Source organism: Bactrocera neohumeralis, chromosome 5 (genome assembly GCF_024586455.1).
Source record: "Bactrocera neohumeralis isolate Rockhampton chromosome 5, APGP_CSIRO_Bneo_wtdbg2-racon-allhic-juicebox.fasta_v2, whole genome shotgun sequence".
In the NCBI taxonomy this organism is placed as follows: domain Eukaryota; kingdom Metazoa; phylum Arthropoda; class Insecta; order Diptera; family Tephritidae; genus Bactrocera; species Bactrocera neohumeralis.
This window is the reverse complement of record NC_065922.1, coordinates 62578736-62601647: the sequence shown is the minus strand read 5'-3', so window position 1 is coordinate 62601647 and position 22912 is coordinate 62578736. Positions and strand designations below refer to the sequence as shown.

Below are 22912 nucleotides of genomic sequence, written 5' to 3'. Positions count from 1 at the left end.
CTAGAATTCACCAGATGCGAATCCAATGGATTATTCTCTCTGGGCCATTTTGGAGAGCAAGGTCCGTAGTAAAAAATACACCAGTCTCGAGATGCTGAAGAAAGCCATTGTTCGTGAGTGGGCCAAAATACCGGCAAGTCACATTCGGGCAGCTTGCGATTCGTTTTTTGACCGTCTCAAGGCCATAGTTAAGGCAAAAGGTGCTCATATCGAGCAAAAGTTAATTGGTCCTGAATTTATGATTATTTTCACACATTTTGTACTTTAAAATAAATAAAAATAATTTTCCAAACCGAATTTATGGCTTTTTTAATTGGTTATACTTCGAGTGTCGGACCCTGTAGCTTCGGAGCAGCTGAAGTTTTTTTTTTTTTTTAATTTCACGGTTTTGTGTCTGAATACGATAGATCCAGTGTTTTGGCATGATGAATTATATATTTCGAACAGCACCAAAGCTAATCACTTTTTCCTCAAAGGGTTTACATTGTTACTACCAAATTTAAAATAAAAATTAATTATTTTACGGCTCGACCTATTTGACCACCTATCCATTAGTTTATTGTTTATGCATCTATTTCCTTTTACTGCCTCATTCTCCGCTCCTCGATACCACCATTACTTCCACAGACCTTCACCGTAAATTTAACAATTACCACTAACTATGCGCCCACCTACAATTGTTGGCGGCCGTAAATTGATAAATTCGGCCACTTCAATTTAGCGCAAATTTTCTGCTTAGTCCCTTGATGGGTGACTGAGTGTGCTGCACCATTTGAACCGGTAATAATATCATTAAATTCAATGCTTGATTGATTCGTGATTCATTAACTGGCGCGCAACCAATTATCCGGCAACGCTTTTAACTGCTTCAAAAGATGCCTGCGATCAGCTGTTCGCGCGCCGTTGCTTAACGGTCATTCAACGACTGCTATGACGTCTTCGCAGTTGCACTACTTCGTCTGTGGGCAGTGATCGGCCACGTTCAGCGCTGCAACGCGAGGTACTAAAGATGTTTGACTGATTTGCGCGTACGCTGGACTTAGTCCATAAGCGGCAGAAAATAGCTTGACTCTTGACTTCTACTTACATAAAATTGTTGACTGGCTGCAAAATGGGAGCCCAGCGAAATTTTGCGGAAGTGCATTACACGCGGTAGTTGGTAAAGTAGAGGAGGAGCACATTAAAATTAAATGCATCAAGTAAATTTTATGAGCACTTGTTTTTTGTTGTAAATATATTTATTTCTATAGATAAATGTTTTCTTGTTTAAATAAAATTTCTCTTTTCTTTGTATTTACAGGTAAGACTTCGAATCGCAACTTTTAAGAAATTCCGCCATCTTTGATGCCTTAATCGACGCGCCACTTAAAATTCGAACTACAACAAAATGTGTGAATTCCAGCCCCTTCCCTAGTTATTCAACGCTGCGAAAAAATTGTGAATATGTCATAACTTGACAGCGCGTACAACTGTCACATATGGGCGAGTCAAGGTGAATACGCTCGCAAAAGCGGGAGTAACGTGAGCAACACCTAATCGTTGACACCGTCGCCACACACGAATATTGTAGAGAATGAGGCGCGCTGCCGTCACGCTGCGAACACTAAAGCGTCTTAGCTAATTACCGTTATAGACTTATGACATGTGCTGAAAAGAAAACATTAAATGTCATATTCACTCTTCACTCATTGTTAGGCTAATGCACTCATCAACACTCATCACTGGAGCTTTAGGCATGTCCAAAGCTGCTCCTAATTGAATAAGCTATAAATTTGTATGTCACAAAGCTGCGATGTATGGTGGGTAAGAGGGTATTGCCATATTATTTACGTGCTTACGACAACGTTCGCCACTTAGTCAGTCGTGGGTTTGCGACCGTCGCTAAAATGCTGGGTGTCGCATTGCTGAAGGTGTGCATGACAGCAATGGCTGTAAGTAAGTCATACAACTTTGTTATTCAACACTTTCACTACACTTCCCTGAGAAAATACGCTGATGAAAGATGCAAATTTGAATTTTTAAAGTGTTTTTTATTCATTAGTACTATAAAGATATTAGTATTGTAGTATATGTTTTAAAAGTAAGGCTAGAAGTAGTTAGCAAAAGTAGGTAAAAAAGAAAAAAAGTACGGAGTTTAAAAATTTCAAAATTAGACTCCTAAGTGTATGTATATTATAACTACAGCACTGTCTTTTGCTAGCTTCTTTTAGTCATTGCCTACTTTTAGGCGTTATTGTTAGTTCATATATACACATTAAACCTTTAATATAAGAAATTAATTTGAAAAGAAGGCATAAAAACGCAAATTGTTACACTATTATAAAGATCAAAACAATATTTTTGTCATATTTTTCTGAAAATTGCATTATAGCATTTAATATAATTTTTTTCTGTAACTCTAAAACGTAGTCAATATTCAGATTTGCAGAAATTACATCACCTCTATTAGTTGAGAATATTATATTCTGTTTACGCTAATAAAGTTGTCAGTGTAATTCCAAGAACTTAATTTTTTATATCTTCAACGGACTGTATTAAGTTTGAGCTGCCATACAAACTGGCCGATCAAACTCAAGTCCTTGTATGGAAAACTTTTTTATTTGAAAAATTGTTGTCACAAAATTATACATGTATTATTATCCAAGGCATCGCTGCAATCTACGAAAAAATGTTTCAGATCGGACAACTATAGCATGTAGCTGACATACAAAGTGAACGCTCGGAATCAAGTCCTTGTAAGAAATATTTTGTATTTGTGAAGGATATTGTATTTTAACTTCGGTGTGGCCGATTGTATTGTTATATAGATTTTTTAATAAAAAAAAACAATAAGTTCAGATTAACACGTTAACATTAAATGTTTTAAAATTAAACTCACTAACTCGCTCACTAAAAGTTTACTTTTATAGATTAATAGCTTCGTTGGCTGCATGATCATGATGCTGCACATCAACATCCTCCAATTCAGGCACGAAAAACTCCTTAATCATGGCTCTATATAGTTCTCATTCAACCAAAAAGTGAGCTTCTTCGTTGAACAAAACTTCCTTGTGAAAATCGGAGTTAGTGGCCATGTTGTTTTGGGCCCATTCACCGAACATTCAACGCGTTTTCGCCGAGTAAGTCTTTTTATTATGAAAAGTAAGTCAAACTGAGTGCAAATTAAGTAACAGCTGTCAAAAAGCCTCCGAAAATCAACTGCCTGATTGTAAACCTTACTTACGTGTAAAAAAGACAATATATTACTTCCAAATTCAATATTTCTAAAGTCAATCACATATCAATGATCATAACGGGGGAGGCTGAAAAGTCCGTAGGCTAACATGGATATTTTTTTTGATAAAATATGATTTTATTATTCAATATACATTAGAGTGATAAAAAAAAAATTTTTTTTTCGTTTGGTACTCGGAAAAATAGGTTCCTAGACACCTCTCAGAAAGCCTCTCCAAACATGAGTTCTTAATTGTAACGGGAAGGTCCTCCTACATACAGTTTTCTATTTTTTCTTATTATCAGATAGAAAAATTTATATCTCGCTTCCAACTACTTGAAAAAATATATTGTTCCTTAGATTTTGTAGGAAATTTAATGCTCTACAAAAAAGGTCTATAATGATTTTTTCGTAAACCCAAACGTTTAAAAGATATTAACAGTTAAAGTTTGATTATTTTTGGGAAAATTTTTTATTTCTTATGAATTTTATAACTCAATGAAAAAAAATTATTATGAATATCGTGACACGTTCTTGTTGAAGCAATATTTTTTTCTTTTTCAATTAATGCCGTTTCTCGCGATTTCTTCCTTCTAATGCTCCAATTACCATATGTAATTGTGGGTGTTGATAGTTCTTCCTGTTTCAAGGTAGTGAATAAAAATTAAGCCATGCGCATCCCAAAATACAGTCGGCATAAACTTGCCCTCCGACTGTTGCATTTTTCCACGCTTTGGAGTGGGTTCGTCGTGTGCAGTCCACTCGGATGACTGTCGGTTAGACTTCGGAGTGAAATGATAGCGCCATGTTTCATCTATTGTCACATGTCGACGCAAAAATTCAGGATTATTATGCTTGAACAGCTCCAAACATTTCCCCGAATCATGAACCCGTCGTTGTTTTTATTCAAAAGTCAGCTCGCGCGGCACCCACTTTGCATGGAGCTTTCTCATAGCCAAATATTCGTGTATGGTATAGTGTACACGTTCAGTTGATATGTTTAGAGTGCCTGCTATCTCGAACAACTTTACTTTACGGTCATCCGAAAATATTATATTTTGGATCTTTTTTTACGTTTTTGTCGGTAACAGCCTTTTTAGGGCGTCCACTGCTTTCATCGTCTTCGATGCTCATTTCGCCTCATTCAAACTTAGCAAAGCACTTTTCAGCGGTGGACTTTCCTGCAGCAGAGTCCAAATATTATTGATCAATCCGAACCCAGACAACAACAGTAATTTTCCCTTAAAAAGCAGTGTTTTATTAACACATGAAATTTGTTTTAATCCATTTTTTTAAACCAACACAAGTTGCTTAACTCCAAATGCTAAATCTCATGAACTATAGTTCGTCAACTGTCAAATTTGTACTCGTATCTTTTAAAGGTTGAGGCTGACTAAAAATCATATGGATTTAATATTACACGGCACTCGTAGTGTAACCAATTAAAAAGCCTTAAATGCGGTTTGGAAAATTATTTTTATTTATTTTAAAGTACAAAATGTGTGAAAATAATCATAAATTAAGGACCAATTCAGTTTTGCTCGGTATTACTACCTTTTGCCTTAACTATGGCCTTGAGACGGTCAAAAAACGAATCGCAAGCTGCCCGAATGTGACTTGCCGGTATTTTGGCCCACTCACGGACAATGGCTTTCTTCAGCATCTCGAGACTGGTGTTTTTTTTACTTCGGACCTTGCTCTCCAAAATGGCCCAGAGAGAATAATCCATTGGATTCGCATCTGGTGAATTCGAGAGCCATTGTGTGGTCGTAATGAAGTTCGGAACGTTGCTTTTCAGCCATTCTTGGTTCACTCGTGCTTTACGACCGAAATGTTTGTTTGCCCACGGCTTCAAAGCAGCCTTCAGAACACTTTCCCGATAATATGTCGCATTTACTTTGACGCCAGGCTCAATGAAAACAATTGGAGAGCGCCCATCTGCGGTGACAGCGGCCCAAACCATTATTTGTGGCGGGTGCTGCCTCCTGGTGGCCAACCGATGACTTAGATTCTCGTATGAAGTCAAGTCAGTCAAGTCTTGTCAAGTAAACCGTATCGTTTTGAGAGTTTACGAATTGCCCAATTGGAAAACTTTTTTCCTCAGAAAACACAATGTTCGGAATTTGACCGCTTTCCGCCAAGCGAAGCAACTGCTTCGCTCTCTCAAGTCTTACTTGTTGCTGCTTCGGTGTGAGATCATGGGCCTTTGGAACTTGTAAGACTTGACCTTGAGCTCATTTTTCAATATGCGTCGGATGCTGCGGTCGGATATTTTCAGTTCTTTAGCCATTTGATTGGCACTTCGTCGTGGATTTCGCTCAAGTCGCTTCTTCACTGTCCGAACCATCTCATGTGACGTTGTGATTTGTAGTATATATCAGCCTACCAACTTTTCAGCCCATCTGTTAGTTGGTCTTTAATAATTAGACGTATGTGTTATCGTTCATGATTATCGGCAATGTGGCTAAAATTTAGAAGTGACATCTACAAAAACTCCATATAACTTTTAAGAACTATATAGTGTTTCTTCTTAAAACAGACTTCAATGTTGTGACAATGTAATTCTCTCATAAATAGTTTGATAGCCTGCGTTTGGATAAACTTCTAACAAGCTAAAGCGACTCTTCGACTAAGAAAAGATTATTTTTTCACTCCAAAAGGTCGGAAATGTATATATCAATATTTCGGCCGTATGAGTTATCTTTCACATTTCAATAACAACCAAAACAAGGTGGTTGTTGAGAGAAATTCGTTTTTTTCATTAGAAACTCTCTCACTTTTTTTTTTCTTCATTCCACTCATGTGGAACAAAACGCGCACATGCCCTGCTTAACCCAAACCTTCAGTTAAAATTCTTCAAATAATGGTTTTTCAAGTATTTACTTGTATATCTTATAATGATAATTTTATTTGTAAACTAAATAAATAAATATACAGCTATATTACACAAGTTGTTTTTTATATCTTACGCGCCTAAGCCTTAACAATATGGACGAGCCTAAGTAGGCAGCGATGAATTTACAACGAGCAGATCAATGATTATAAACAAGCAAAATTAAACGACAACAAATGATTTCACAAATTAAAATAGAAATTACAAAAATCACAATTTTTCTGTCGAAGCAAACGAATAAGTAAGTAAAACCAAAAATGTTAGAAAAATTGACTAGTCACATAGTTTGCAAAAGCATTAACGAAACACAAAATGGGACAACGAAAGGGTTAATTTGTAAAAAGCACTCATGGCTACATTCATGCTGAGTGGCTTAGCCATACTGCCGTGTCGGCCGCACACCCCAATCCTCCTTTATGAGGTCAGCCGCTTTTTCACCAATCATAATGACCGGCGCATTGGGATTGCCATTCATGATGGTTGGCATGATGCTGGCGTCCGCTACACGGATACCGGACACGCCATAAACACGCAAGCGTGGGTCTACGACAGCGGTGACATCCCAGCTGGGACCCATTTTACACGTACCCGCCGGATGGTATATGGTGAAAGTGAACTGTTTAATGGCACAGCCCCAGTAGGCGTCGGACATGAACTCATAGTGGCGACAGCCCGGTAATGGTATGTTGTGTGGTCGTGAACCGAAACGTTGAAAGGCTTGTGTGTTCGAGACATTTATGGCCAGTTTAATGCCTTCGACAAGCACATCAATGTCTTCCTGGTGAGCAAAATAGTTGGGTATCAGTTTGGGCTGCTGCAGCGGGTTGCGTGAGTTGAGGCGCACCCAGCCGGTGCTCTTTGGACGCAGTAGCAGCGGCAAGATAGACCAGGTCTCAGAGCTGTGTAGTGGTTTGTAGACGGTGTTATAGAAACCATCACGTAGATTTAAAATTTTTCGTATTTGTTCACCGCCGTCTGAATTTATGGAGCTGGGTAGAAAATGAAATTGTATGTCTGGCCAGTCAACTGACGGATCTTGGTATTTTGAATTGAGAAAGGCAACACCTTCCACACCGGAGAATGTCATGGGACCGCGCTCCCTCAAAATGTACTCCATAGCGACTGGTATAGTTTGAAAGCGTGAGCGTGTGACCGTGAGTGGCGCATCTACGACAAAGGTTAGGCCACCCAAACCGACATGATCTTGCAAGTTATCACCCACAGGTAAATCGGATATTACATTTATGCCATGTTCCTGCAGATGATCGGCCGGTCCGATGCCTGATAACATCAGCAGTTGTGGTGAGTTCAAAGCGCCGGCGGATAATATCACCTCACGTCGTACAAAAACTACGTTCTTTTGGCCTTTCTTTAAAAACTCTACACCAATGGCACGCTTGTTTTTATCGATGAGCACTTTGGTGGCGTGTGCGTGTAGCAGCACATCGAGATTCTTACGCAAACGCACGGGCCTTATAAAGGCCTTGCCAGTGCTGCAACGCGAACCTCTGCGTATGGTGCTCTGTGTCAGCATGAAACCGGTCTGCTGCTCTCCATTTATATCTCGCACCTCATAACCCATTTCCATGCCGGCTTGCAGAAAGGCGATGGAGAGCGGTGTGCGCCAAGGTGACTCTTGCACGGTTAGATAACCGCCAGTTTCGTGATATGCGGTTTTGGCTAGATAGGGATTGCGCACATCTTCGGATTTTAGAAAGTATTTAAGCACATTTTCATAGCCCCAACCGGGATTACCGAGTGCTTCCCAGTGATTGTAGTCATTTCTGGAACCGCGCACATAAACCATAGCGTTAAGCACACTGGAACCACCAAGCACTTTGCCACGCGGCCAAAAGCAGCGGTCGCCTTTCATCGCTTGGCAGTATTGACGCGTAGGCGAAGGTGTTGTCGTGTACTTCCAGTCTAAATCGGTGAGCTGTAGATAGCCAGCAAGCGCAGGTACATCTGATATCTCGGTCTCATCACCGCCAGCTTCCAACAATAAAACCGTCCAGTTACGTACTTCCGATAGGCGATTGGCTATGACTGCGCCAGCCGAACCGCCGCCAACAACTATGAAGTCATATTGGCGACGCGTCTATTGAGAGTGAGAAAGTGAAATATTATATGTTAGAATAGATTTCGGGGTACGTGAATGGGCGCTTACTCACCATTTGCGGCTCCTGCACTTTGTTCTCCGGATCGATACTTTGATAGCGATAGTAGTTCATGCCGATCGCTAACAGGGGAATCATTCCAAGCAAAGATGTCATTGTGCCAAACGCCATTTTTCAGTAATTGTCAAATCCACGGATTCTCCTTACACTTCTCACGCAGCTTCAAGTTGTTGCTGCTGATACTAAATCCTGTGCTCTGTGGTGCACTGGTTGACAGCGCGCTATCGCCCAAAATCTTCGGTTTGTAATTGCGTATGCCGCCCGGTTTAGCAGATTTGAAATGAGCGCGCGCCTTCTCGTCTTCCTCCAAAATATCTAGATAAGATTTTATATACAAATGCCTACAGAGATAGTTTTTCTTTTGATCGAGTGAGCTGCGCGATTGGTTGGATGAAGATGCCACAGAAGTGGAGCAGCCACAGGCGCTTGTGGAGCACAGCGAAGAAGAGGATGTAGCTGATGAAGACAAGAAGGAAGAGGCGCAATGGCAGGAGGCGTAGTAGATGCCACTATCGGTGCTCGAAGAACTTTTGCGCTTATATTGTGATGGTTTGCGCACGATGTTGTTATACGTTGGTTCACTGGATTTCGAATTTTGATATGTAGATGAGCTGCTATTGGTCGACGCGGAATTGCTGGTGCTAGTACTCTGATCGGTGGTACTGCTGATGAGACTGAGCTTCTTCGACGCTCGGAATTTCTCATAAGTTTGCTTATTCAGATTGTATTTCTGTCTTAGGCGATAGTGCTCGTCGTCGGTTGAGCTGGAAGAGGTCGTCGAGATGCTCGAGGAAGGTGCGTAGACGCTTTGGAATTCTTGTGAGTGTCTAGTGTATTTGCCGTTGGACGTTGTGAAATTAGTAGAAGGTTTGGGATTTTTTGTTGCGTCTTGTATCGGGTGTGGTTGAAGAGTTTGTGGTGCTTGTTGGTGTGTTTTGTGTCGACTAATAATGCTGCATTTCTTTTGCTGAGATATCTCCTGTCCCATATTTTATTTAGGTGGAATATAGGGAGCTACAATGAAAATAAAATAAATTTTGTTTAAACATATCGTAAAGTATGTAGATAAGGATTATTTCGTTTCGCATAAATAACTTTGAAATATGTTTTTTTTATATGGTGGCAACCTAAAATTTCATTAAGGTTTTAATTCTGGAACCCTCGTTTAGTCAACTAATAAAGTGCTTGTTTCTCCATTTCAAACTGGATGCCCCACATTTTACATTCAGTTCACCAGAGATTGACAAGTTTTAGCTGTTAATCTCTATTTAGCTGACCATGCCAGTTAGTCTTTCTTCTATGAATTCTTAGACAGAGAAGACATTTAAGCTTTTAGTTATTTAAGATCTGATAGCTCTTTTTGATCTCCTAAATTTTCAGTCCATTCCTTAAAAAATTATATTCTTATATCTACTTATCGATAGATTTTTGAAATACAGGTTCTATGAATTCTTCTCAAGGTCATCGACTTTGTTAACGGTGTTTCAGGTGGTCTTGAGTTAAAAACTTTTTGGAGTCTAAGGGCGTAACCTTGACAGAAAGATATCGCGAAGGCCAAATATTGAGGAGAGGTAAGGAAGTCCTTCTGGATATACGGTAAAGATCGGGGACGAAACTGTAATCAAACCAATACTGCTCTACGGTGTGTTCGTTTGGTTGAAGGCGCTCGAAAAAGCTAAACTTGCTATAAAGCTTGAACGGCAGGTGTATTGCTGAGAAGTGTACCTCAGGAATGCTGGGTATATGAAGGGGTCCGAACAAGAACACGTTGAAATTACCTCCTTCTTCATTTCCATTCCTAAAAACTTGGATTACTTCGCCACAAAAGCCACTCGTCAAATTTTTTTTTTAGGCTGCCGCACTACTGTAGTGTTTTTCTGGCAGAAGTGACTGCTATTAAGGTAGCCGTCCACTTGCTGCTCAGAAAAACAGCAAAGTGGCAATCTTAGCGTTGAACTCGAAAGCGGTGTACTCAAAGTTAGTCAAGGAATGTCTATCCTTACTAGATAAAGCATTACGCCACTTCATTATCAGACCCATTGGAGTGCCTAATCATAGCGGAATCCTGGAAATTACAGAGCCGATGAGGTAGGAAGTGGTGGAACGAGTTAGATCTCCGTTGTCTTTTTGCGTTCTAGAACTGGATCACCTCTCGTGTGCTTAGCAAGCTTTTTTCGATGACTAGTCTCTGCACTACTGCAAGATCCTTCTGACTTAGAGTATAACGTAGGAGATATACTGAGCTACTTGTCCTTAGCAAAGGTCATCTGGCTGTAAACGTAGGAGTTCTTTCTGTAAGGATAAAATTCTAGTAGGAATCAAATTGCCGATTGATGAATTGTATGAAAGAAGGTGATGTGGAAACATCCAGGCACTTTCTCCTTCTTGCTTTTGCCACTGAGGCTGGAGGCGTTTCAGTCATACCTTCGGCGAACCAGGAAAGATAGCATGGAGATTTCAAAAACATGCAACTAATTGTATTAAACTATCAAATAAATATTTGGTTAATTTACTTTAGAAACAGTTTGGCAAAGACGTCCCCTATTGAGTAATCTCAATTGACGGAGTTGACGCATATTGAATAACTTATTTCTTATATCTACGGAAATCAACCGTATAGGGTCCGAAATTCCTCAACCCTTATTGGTTTAATTTGGCAGTCGTGTAGAGAAATGCTGAGAAAGGATTCTTGAATGAAAAATTTAAGAAAAAATATTGGGTGTACCAGATTAATTCGAAATAAACTTTAAATAGTTGACAAAAATACTTCGCTTCAAGTACAAAGATTTTCGAAATGACCCATAACGGTTGTTCGAAACACCACTTACCTAAATATATAGATTTTTATAGATTAAAAACTACATCCATATTTTCCAAAACTAGCCACATTTGACTATTACCTATTTTAGACCTAAAGAGTATGAGCACTAGAAGGACATACAAAGGTTGCTATATATATTTCTAGCCTAATAATGTAAGTAGGCATATTTATCAACGAAAATGGTTTTTTTTATTTATTTTCATTTATTTTATTTTATTTTATATTTTTCATTTATTTTATTTATTTTTTTTTTTTTTTTTGTCGATTGCTGTTTTGTTGCGGGCTCATACGCATAGATCCATGATTCGTCACCTGTGACGATCTTATAAACGTCTTTTGAAGCACCGCGATCGTATTTTTTCAGCATTTCTTTACACCAATCCACACGAGCCTTTTTTTGAGCGATTGTCAAATTGTGCGGGATCCAACGAGAACAAACCTTTTTTTACGTTTTTTACGGCCAGGTGTTCATGCAATATCGAATGTATGCTGGTGGGAGAAATGCATAGGCATTATCAGTTCACGTACGGCATCGATGTTTCCTGACACAACGGCTGTTTTTGGACGACCTTCACGGAATTCGTCTTTGAGCGAACGTCGGCCACGATTGAATTCGTTGTACCAGTTTTTCAGAGTGCCATAGGATGGTGCTTCATAGCCATACAAAGATTTTAGTTCATCGATGCACCCTTGTCGTGATAATCCACGTCGAAAGTTGTGAAAAATGATCGCACGAAAATGTTCACGAGTTAATTCCATTTTTTGGCCGAGATGAATTTTTTAATTCCCTGTAAATAAAACAATTCACGAATAAATGACAAAACGTTCTGAGTGATGTTATGCTAAAAAATGTCAAACTTTCCAATGGAAATGTCAGATTGCACCTGGCAACACTTAGTGTTGCCCTAGGCTGTGCTCAAAATAATAGGAGTGCCCTTGAGAAAAATATTTAACCCAAAAAAATTATCATGTTAAAACATGAACGTCAAGCACTTTTCAAGAAATATTTCTAACGGTATTCCGCGAGTAAAACACAAAGCATAAACTTCAGCTGTTTACATTATTTCCAATGTTATGAGTTCAAATCTGTGTCGGTCACTGAATTGCGCTGTTCACAAAAATAGGAGTGTGAGCTACCAAGTGGTATAAAACATTTTTATTTAAACAAAATCTGTAAAAAAAACTAAAAAGTAAGTAGAAAAAAATAAAAACGATGGGATTTTTAAAGGATAAGTCATTTATTTTAATTAATGGGTGGAGGAAAACATCCCAGCGACAAAAATCGTGAAATCATTAAAAATCTTATAAAAAAACGGGAAAACTTATAAAGAAATTAAAGAAATACTCGGGTGCTCTGATCAAATGATATCAAATTCCCTGTCCTATAAAAATAAAGCCGAAACACGTGGACGAAAACGCAAAACTACTAAAGAAATCGATCGACGCATACTCCAGTCGTCTAAGAAAGATCCCAAAGCGTCGCCTAGAGAAATAAAAAAGCGCCTAGATCTTGATGTTAGTGACGTAACAGTTCGTAGACGTTTATTGGAATATAATTTAGTTGCGCGGAGTCCACGAAAAGTTCCATAGTTGACAAAGAAACATAATTAGAGCACGGCTCCAATTCGCCAAGGAACATGGCAACTGGCAACCGGAGAAATGGAGAAATATTTTGTGGACAGAGGAGTGTAAGGTAGTTTTATTTGGTGGCACAGGGTCTAGGCAGTATATCCGTCGTCCACCCAATACAGAATATAAACCGCAATACACTCTTGTGACCGTCAAACATGGTGGTGCATAGTGCGAAAGTTCCTCGTAGAACGACGTGGCACCAATCCATCAGATAAAAGAAACCATGGATCAGTACGTGTATGTGGCTGTATTGAAAAAATTATGCTGCCATAGGCCGAATGGAATATACCATTAAAGTGGTTATTTCAGCAAGATAACGACCCGAAACATACAAGTAAATTTGCAAAGGAATAGCTTCGGGTCAATAAAGTAGAGGTTATGTCGTGGCCTGCTCAGTCGCCTGACCTTAATTCCAAAAAAAAAACTTATGGGTAGATATTAAAAAAGTTGTTGCTGACCGTAGACCATCAAATGCAAGGGAATTATGGAGCACAGTCCACGAGGCATGGCAGCAAATCCCGATGAAAAGGTGTCGTGATCTGATCGATCCCATGTTCCGCAGATCTGCAGCAGTAATAAAAAAATGGCGGTTACTCTACTAAATATTAACTAAACTAACTTATATACTAGTGATAATTTCCATTCTTTTAATTTTTTTTTAGTTTTATTGCAGTTTTTGACGCACTCCTATTATTTTGAACACCGAATTTTTGAGGTTTTAATTTAAATAATTTATTTTTTTTCATTTATTGTGCATTACTAAAAATTTAAAGGTGCATAATAAGACTGCATAAAATGAACAATTCGTGGATAAAAGCTAAATTAATAAAACTCATGTTTTTGTTGAAAAACATAACTTTGTATTTTATGTTGTGATGTGCTCCTATTATTTTGAACACAACTGTATATGGCAGCCCTCGTACTGTTTAATGTTGCAAAAATGCACCTGCGAAGGGTATTATAGCTTCAGTGCAGCCGAAGTTAACGTTTTTTCATGTTTTGCTTATTTAAGAACCTTTCCAATTGAAAAAATTTCCAAAAGACAGTTTTTCTTTTCTTTTGCTTTGTTTCATTATTCGATTTTTGTGAAAATAAGTAATACAGTGTTTCTTAAAAATGTAGAATATATGGAATTTGTACAGTGTATGTGTACTGACAACAGTAGCCATACGCAATGCAAAGTCTTGTTATAGTAGCCAGAGCAAGTAGACCAGCAACTATATACTAGCAGCCTACAAAATAGCAGTGTAATATTAGGCTTACATATATTATAGAAATGCAGCACTCACTGCATAATAGTCAAAACGTAACTGTATGTTACTCATTAACAGCTTATGTAATCTGAGGAAAATCGTTTAACATATTAAGCCACTTGTGCTTTCTGCAACATTTGCAACAAATACAGATAAGTAGTTGTATCTATATTTCCGCAAATTCTCTATTTACATATCTGATTCGAATTTTTGTTAAATGCCAATCTTATTTTAATTGCGTGCAACAAGCCAACAAAAACAAAATTACCGCCAGCGCTGAAACAAAGACAAAAGTGCCGACTTCCCTAGACACCCGCTGAATACTCAATAAAAAATACAACAGATGCACGCCAACACGTTCGCGAAACTCCTGTGGAGTTTTCTTTTTATTTTTATTTTTATAATTTTATAATTTGTTTTTTTTTGTTTTGGTTTTTTACCCAACACCACAACAACATCGCATGCGTGAAATCAATTTGAATTTCATTAAAGCGCGCGAACGAGCGGCAAACTGGGCCTCTTATGCAATAGGCTAGGCAGCGAAATTATTGAAGACACCACGTTTCCTCATTAGAAACTCATAAACCAGAAATGGGCCAAGCAAGGTATATTTTTTTTCTCTTCGCTCATATGTATGTATGTGTTTGTGAGCAACTGCTGCGAGTTGACGTTGGTGGTTATTTGTCAACAGCGCGCAGCAGCAGCAGCAGCGAGTGTTGAATGAAATATAACAAAACTAGCATCATTTCACTAAGCTTATGTTAATTTCGGCAATCAGCGTTTTGCACTGCCTTTCAAGTAAACAATCAGTAGTTGTAAAATCATAAAAAAATGGTTAAAGAGGATCAACAACAGCAACAAAGAAAAATACAATAAACACAGCAATAATTGTCATTTGGTTGCTTGCGGCAATAGCCACACTAACGGTGCTAACAGCAGCGTTATCGATTGCCTCATTTGCACGCGTTATGAGCGCGCAGGCCACCGCCAACGTCAACTTCGCGCAGCGCTTGGTAAACAAAAGACTTAAGCAACGAACTTGTTGTAAACTGGCGTGCGCTGTGTGCGTGGTCTCATTTAGCGCGCTTTATTTTTTCTTTTCTACATGCACGCGCCCCAGCTGAAATTTCATTTTCATTGAGAAATATATTTGTCTTATTTTTATGCTCTCGCAACATTTTGCAACAGAGAGTATAATAGTTTTGTGCATCTAACGATGGTTTCTAACGCTTAAAAGTATTCGATATTGATATGGTTAGATATATATAAATGATCAGGATGACAATACAATTTGTATTCTGAGAAGCTATATATCCGTCCGTCTGTTTGTGCGATAACTTGTGTGAAAATTAAATTTACACACGAGTTGGTAGGAGTTACATAGGAGCCATTGTAAAGTTGAGAGCAATTTCGAAAAAAATTTTGCACAAATAGTGGCTTTTTCGAAACTGCTAACTTGTTAAGTCCCCCAGACACCGATTATGTGGAACCCTATACTTATAGCTGACCGTTTTCCAAACAATTAGTTCAATTCTGTGAGATTTATTATTGAAATGCGAAGAGAGCGTTTTCGTTTTTTGGGTAAAATCGGATCCATTCTTCCCTTACCCCCAGTATACCTAATAAAAAAAAGTCTTGCGGTATTTTTATTGAATTTTTTATTTTTTTATTGAAATTGAAATGAATTTTTGATGACTCATGCCCAACTCTTGCCCGATGCTACGGCGATTTTATCGCAATTTTCGACGACAGGCCTTCCGGAGCGTGGCGCATCTTCGACCACCTCTACACCAGAACGAAAACGTTGAAACCATCGTTGTGCGGTGGAAATGGAAACTGTATCGGGTCCATAAACTGCACAAATTTTATTGGTGGCTTGAGATGCATTTTTGCCTTTATCGTAGTAGTACTGTAAAATATGCCGTATTTTCTCTTTATTTTGCTCCATGTTTGCGACGCTATAACTCACGAACGACTTAAAAGAAACGACAATCAATCAAACACGTGTTAGCGCGTGAAATGAGCTTTCCAAAAAGGTATAGCATGACCCGATGCGACGAATAAAACTAGAACTACGGGCTTTCAGCGCCAACTAGCGAAAATACCGCAAGACTTTTTTGACAACCTATTAAAAAGAATTTCCGTTTGACTAATTATCGCATATATCGGTCAATAAGTAAGCATAGAAAACTTAAGAGAACTAACCGCATTAAAGATGTCGATCAGTGTACGAGTTATTTTTATAAAATAACCTCAATTTTGTATTATCGCCTGTATAAATGCGAACTACTCCCTAAGTTTTTTAGTTATCGATCTGAAATTTTGAACATGTTCATCTCTCCCCAAAAAGCTGCTCATTTGTAAGAACCTTCGATATTGAACGACTATAGGATATAGCTGCCATATAAACTGATCAACCACAAGTCCATGTATGGAAAACTTTTTTATTCAACGAAATATCTTCACGAAATTTGGCATATATTATTTTCAAAACAATTTTTGGCGAAATTGTTCAGATTGAACCACTATAGCATATAGTTGCCATACAAACTGACCTTTCAAAATCAAACTCTTTTATGAAAACTTTTGTATTTGTAACCAAACTTAATTTTTTTTTTCAGACCCGTACATAGCGCTTCCTTACCTGTTTAATATTATTTTTATAATTTCATAATTTTTTTACTTTTACTCATAAGAGATAAAATTTTATTTATGTACTGGATATTTATTTTGAACACTTTTTTATTTCAACATGCCGCTTGGGTACCGTTATTTTTATGTTTGTCAATTATTTTCTGTTTTATTGCGAAATTTCGCTGAGGGAGCACGTCTTTCAAGTTCACTGCCACAGCGTGTCCGTTCGTTTGTCCAGCTCGTTGACTGCTGGTTGTGCTCGAATTTCCTGTAGCCGTGTCTCCAAGCTGAGCGCACATGTTTACATACCTACTATGCGCATGTGTGCTATGCGCCTGCGCATGCGGAAGAGCGCGCTGTCAACAGCTCACTGCAATACCAAGATTACCAGCTAAATAATTTTACGTGTTGCATTTTCGCTTTTCGTTTTTCTTTCTCTTAAGCTTTGCAGTTTTCCACTATTTATTGCCGGTGTTGGGAAAATACGAATTAAATATTTATTTATATTGGCTGCTAACTCTTACTCTCGATCTTTACAACATTACAGCACGACAACTGTGTTGTAGCAAGTTACAAAATCGCATTGAAATTTCCTTTGTAAGGTGAAACATGCGAACGACATCTTTTGACGCAATCGCATCCGTAAATGGCTGGACGGACGCTCTTTTAGGCAAACTAAGTCACTTGCCCCAAACTGATTCAGCGTCAATGCGTTGCTTTAGTTTTCAATAGCATTATTGCATATCGAATTGCTATCGCTTAAGTGGAGTAGTCTTTGGTTGAGCGAAGCGCGTATTCATCTATTGAGCAGCTTTATTTTGTGCGCCATCAAACGCGGACTTGTCAAGTCTTTATACTCGTATGTGCATTCCAGTATTTTCTGATAATTTTGCAGTAGAGTTGAGTTGCCTTTTAAAAAGTTTGGAATTTAACACTATATATTTTCAATGTTTGCATAAGCCTGTTGAGAATTGCAAAAGTACCACATATGGAGTAAACACTTCTTGGCGAATAATCAATAAATATATCTGAGAAAAAAATGTTATAAGACCACAATACAGCTGAGACAGCAGTGAACGCCATAAATCAGCTGCTACCGATGAAAACTCCAAAAAAGATAAGACAAAAAGATTTTGGATGACCGTAAAGTGAAGCTGTTCGAGATAGCTGAGACTCTAAAGATATCAAAAGAACTTTTGGATATATTGTGAATGAATATTTTGGCGTGGGAAAGCTCTGTGCAGGGTGCTGAGCGAGTTCACGATCCCTTAAGGGGGTATTCTGGTCTAGAAATTTAAAAGAATCGATTTTTTTTTATATTTTCAAAGTTTAACTATTCAAGAATATGTGTACAAGAGGATTTTTCAAAATTCAAATTATTTTCGGAGATGTGGACATTTTTCTGACCCGGCATACAAACTGGTTCGGCCGGAACTAATCGAACAAAAGACTTTACGCGAAACTTTAAACGCGTTTTTCTCAAAACTGACTTTTTCGGAACGATACCCACGATTTCTCAGGTTCTACTGGACCGATTTACTTGAAATTTTTATAGAGTCTTCTTTATAGGCTTGTCTATGGTTGGAACTAGCCACATCCCCAAATTTTTATTTTTATTATTTTTTAAAAATTCGAAACAGTCAGAAAAAGTGACCCAAAAAAACTTTTTTTTTCAGGCAGTCGCCATTTTGTGAAAAAATTGTTTCCCACTTTTCCGTAGTTCCGGCCATTGCGACATTATTCTAGATTAATAACAATTTTTTTTTTGGTTTCAGATAACTAGAAGGGTTGAAATCATGGGTATGGTCACGTGGAAATTTTTAGAGACCCCCACTTCGTCAGCTCATAATTTTTGAAATTTTTTACTTTTTTTAGTTTTTAATTTTTTGCTGTACTCTTCTAAAATTAACAAATAACTAAAAAATCATCATTTTATACCGGAGTGCAATCGACAGTTTGTACTTTGAGGCTAAAGACAAATTATATAATAAAACTAGTATTGAAAATTGTGTCATCGCTATAATCTTTGTATCGTTCTCGAGGGTAACTATTGGGTAGTTGAAAAAATCTTTTCGGAGTTTGGCAATAGTTGTCGTTGCAGACGTATATCTCATCTCAGTGCTACCAATCACATTGTGTCATAGAGTGTTGGAAACGTTAAGCTTTACTTGACAAAAACAAAAATAATTCGGCGAAGTTGAAAAAAGTTACAGCTGTTCAAAAATGAGTAAAAATAATGAAGAAATTCGCTATATTTTGAAATTTTTGTATAAAAAAGGTAAGAATGCCACGCAAGTCACCAATGAAATTTGTGAAGTTTACGGAGACGATGCTGTATCAGTGCGTGTAGCACAACAATGGTTCGCTCGCTTCCGTTCTGGAAATTTCGATTTACACTGATGAAAGTTTTACACTGATGAAATAATGTTTCTAGCGGAAAAATGGCCAAAAGTGGTCGCCCAAAATGGTACATATTTGTTTATTTATTTATTAGCATAATTGTAAAAAAATAAAATGAAGTTTGATTAGAAATACGAAAAGACTTTTTCGACTACCGAATATATTGAATAATAAAAACAAATTTTATATTAAAAAATTTCTATGCTAGCCTTCGAAGTTATCAGTCCACCTGTTATGGACTACTATGAACTTGTTATTTATTCGTTTTTGAAGACTATATTAAGGGGTTATATACAGTTAGGATTTTCAAAAAATCGATTTTTTTGCGTTTTCTTAATATATATATATCTGAGTATACACACACAAAATTTCAAGTCGATCCGACGAATATTTTCGAAGTTATAGACACATTAGTGGAGGCGCGCCGACTACATATAAAGTGCTTTCAAAACTTTAAACTCGTTTTTCTCGAAACGGTGTTTTCAAAGTCGGTGAGCAAGATTTCTCAGAAACGGCTGAACCGATCGGTCTGAAATTTTTACACAAGCTTCTTAACTATATTTTTTAGTAAATATCGAAGGATTTCCCCATCCGATGAAAATTTCTTATTTTTATAAACAATTAAAGACCCGAATTTTGGTCGAAAATCGAACCTTTTGCTTTCAGTAGCCGCCATTTTGTCAAAAAACTTTTTCTTGCTAATTCCTTCGATCAATCACTAGATTATTTATTATGTTAATGAAATTTATTTGGTCTTTGCATTTTAGATAATCCAGTCCAGAGATATCGTGCTCACCGCAAGAGGCCTTTTTTTGCGGACTTCTGCAAAATTGGCAATATCAACGTTTCCGATAATTATTTTTGGCAATAAAAAATATGTGAATATAGTTTAAGGTTGTCATAATATACCTGCCAAGTTTCAAATCAATAAACCAAATAGTTTGCTTAGAAAAAATTCTTGAAAAATGCCTTTTTTTCGACCTCCTAACTGTATATAACCCCTTAATGCAAAAGCATTATCTGCTTTTTTGCCAGCCTAAAAATAATTTGAGGTAATTCTCAAACGTAATAGTCATTATTCTGTCATTCACCAGTGCTCTGCTTAACATAAAAATTGGTTTCTTTCCTTGGTCTAAAAAGTATTTTAAGATTTTTATGCTGTTAGACCAGTGCAAACTCCTTTGAAAATGGTAAAGAAGTTCATAGTAGGGTAAAACCTATTAGAAACAAGAGATCAGATAACAAAAATTAAAGGTAAAATAAATTACGGGCGATCTGAGGTCGCGAATAGGCAGTGGAGGGACGTGGTAGATCTTCTAATTTCCGGCAAATCTACGAGTCCTATAGAAAAAAGTTATATAGCAAAGTTGTAGTTAATGAAAAGATCTATAACTGCAGTTTCAGTAATATTTTCATGTGACCAAAAAATTTATATGAAAAAATGTGTCTACTGGTAATTATCTCGAAAGTATTCGAAAGAATATTTTTCCGAAGGCTTTTGCCGGTGTTGGAAGACAAACAGCTTATTCCGAATCATCAGTTAAGCTTTAGCAAATATCATGACACAATGGAACAATGTAACAGAACACTTTATAACTGATGTAACGGAACATAATAAACAAAACTCTACTGTGTTCCTTGCAAACCTTCCAGTGATCAACTGTGACTCCACAATGTCGACAGCCTATGCTGATGATACTGCACTGCTAGCAATAAATGGCATCTCTACCACTGCTTCCAGCAAGCTGCAGCTGCAATTAAATTCTCTAGAACTATGGCTCACCAAATGGTATACTGGCATCAACACCGAAAAGCCCCTACAAGTAGTATATACCCTCAAGCGCAAAAATTGTGCTCAAGTGGCTTTATATGGTCAGTTGTTACCAGTAAACACATGCGCAAAATATTTGGCATCACAATTGGTAAAAGGCGTTCTTGGAAAGATCATGTAAAGTTGTAAAGAACGCAACTAAGATTAAAGTTGGCGCAGCTATATTGGCGCCTTAGGCCAAGAACCCGCCTAAGTCTGAAGCATAAGACTCAGAAGTTTAATAACTTGAAAGCATTATGGATCTAAGGATTGTTTTTCCTATATACTAAAGTTTTAAGAATATAAAAAAACAAAAAAAAACTGGAGATCACAAAATTTATCAAAATAATGATTAAATATTTTTTCGCATTTTCTGCGAAAATTTAGATTATTATCCCAGGCAACAATGCAAACTCCAAAAAAATTGTTCATATCGCACCACTATGGCAAACTGAACGAAATCAAAAAAAAACTGTGAAGCTTCGTTTAACGTTTTTTCTTGTTTTATGTTGAAAAACAACTTGTCAACAACTAAGTATTTTTAATTTTTGTATTAAGCCATTTAGATAGTAGACTCGAGTTGATAATCAGTTTGCTTTCAATATTTTATGGTTGCCACTAATGCTTTCAGTAAATTTTTTTCACTGCACCGACGAAATCTGCAACTTTAATTGCGCACACAATTAACAGTTATCGCCACAAAACCAAATATTTCACTTCACAAATAAGAAAATCGCATAAACTTCAAGTGAATTCGCTTTTTATTAATATGAATTTAACGCACAGTTGAAAATTATAAGCGAGCATTAAGCGCATAAACAAGACACACACTCGAACTTCTTATCAAACAGTTATAAATCTTATTTTTAATTGAATTATTTTCAATGCATTTGATTATTATTTTTTATTACCCGAAATATTTTCGAAAAACTTGTGTACAATTTGTGTGAATTGCAATTTGCGCAAGCTTCAAACGCTTCGGGTTACGTATACGACCTGCACGCCAAAACGTCTCAATTGAAACTGAGCGCCGCTAACACCAACGATTGCCGCTGCAGTAGCAACAGCAAGTAAGCGGGTATTTAGCTGGCAAAGCCGCAGACAATGCGGCTGAAAAATGACCCAACGATTTGGACGTCGCAGCAGCTGACGTGCAAAGCTACGCCGCGTCGAAGAACCGATGTCTTCACATGAAAGCGCTGCAGGCAAGCAGCAGCAGCAACTGTCTATATCTTTGACAGGTTTTTTGCTTTTATTTCGCTGCTTTTATTTTATTTGCTACTTTGTTTGATCGCCGCGTGTGGCAGGCGCATTCGTTTAACGCCAAGTCGGCGACGACGCAGCGCATGCGCGGCCACCATATCGGCGCATAGTGTGTGATAATTGCTGCCACATACCATTTTTGCGTCTGTAGAGTCGTGTAGGCAATGTTGCCGCAACTTTGGCTGCCCACTCGTGACTTTTAGCCATGTTGTTGTGCGCCGCGGCACCTAGCGTTCGGCTACATACTCGTATATTTGTACTGAATTAATTACTTTGCTTGAGCTAAATTGTTATTTTTGCAATAAAATATATATTTGTTTAACGCATTGCAAATATCAAACGGAATCGAGGTTTTTTGCCACTCAACATCGTTGTTAAAGTTTCATTTCTAAGACAGCTCTTTAAGGTTACTCTTTTGTGTATAATATCGTTTGATTTTTAGACTGTTAAATTGCAACACTTCCGCTGTTGAGCAGGTGTTCGAGATTTGCGAATTTTGTAATCAAAATACAAGCCAAGCGTTGAGGTTAGGAAGCTGTGTTGTGAACTTGCTTAACATAAATTATGTCAGCATAAATCAGATTAATGCCGGAAAGTGAACCGAAGTGATGATATATAGCTAACGATTAACTTTACAGCCGCGTAGGTCACTTTAGCTGAGGAAGCTAAGTAACACTTAAGGGGGTATTCTGGTCTAGAAGCATGAATTTCAGGTAATTTTTAAAGTGTCGTAAAAAAAGGCAATTAATATTTTTACTATCCATTTTTTATTAGTTATTTCTTAATTTTAGAAGAGTGCAGAAAAAAATTAAAAA

General features: G+C 37.6%; 3 protein-coding genes across 6 annotated transcripts in view; 1 reads left to right on the top strand and 2 right to left on the bottom strand.

The window, feature by feature from the left end:
* The window catches only part of LOC126759436 (flotillin-2), a 418004-nt gene that overhangs the window by 151752 nt on the left and 243340 nt on the right, over positions 1–22912 (top strand). The gene's annotated exons all lie outside the window — the stretch shown is intronic.
* Positions 6191–8400, bottom strand: LOC126759496 (glucose dehydrogenase [FAD, quinone]). The gene is made up of 2 exons (XM_050474332.1): positions 8279–8400; positions 6191–8205 (listed from the first exon to the last, which is right to left on the bottom strand). The coding sequence occupies exons 1-2, from the start codon at positions 8393–8395 to the stop codon at positions 6481–6483; spliced, it is 1842 nt and encodes a 613-aa protein (XP_050330289.1). The 5' UTR covers positions 8396–8400; the 3' UTR covers positions 6191–6480.
* LOC126759463 (uncharacterized) lies at positions 8409–9273 on the bottom strand. The gene has a single exon (XM_050474289.1). The coding sequence runs from the start codon at positions 9270–9272 to the stop codon at positions 8409–8411; it is 864 nt and encodes a 287-aa protein (XP_050330246.1). The 5' UTR covers position 9273.

Bases quoted from the DNA above. Each gene is read 5' to 3' on its own strand.
- LOC126759463 (XM_050474289.1), bottom strand. From the start codon at position 9,272: ATGGGACAGGAGATATCTCAGCAAAAGAAATGCAGCATTATTAGTCGA.
- LOC126759496 (XM_050474332.1), bottom strand. From the start codon at position 8,395: ATGGCGTTTGGCACAATGACATCTTTGCTTGGAATGATTCCCCTGTTA. The intron at 8,206-8,278 runs GTGAGTAAGCGC...CACTCTCAATAG, and splicing joins AAGTGCAGGAGCCGCAAATG to ACGCGTCGCCAATATGACTT.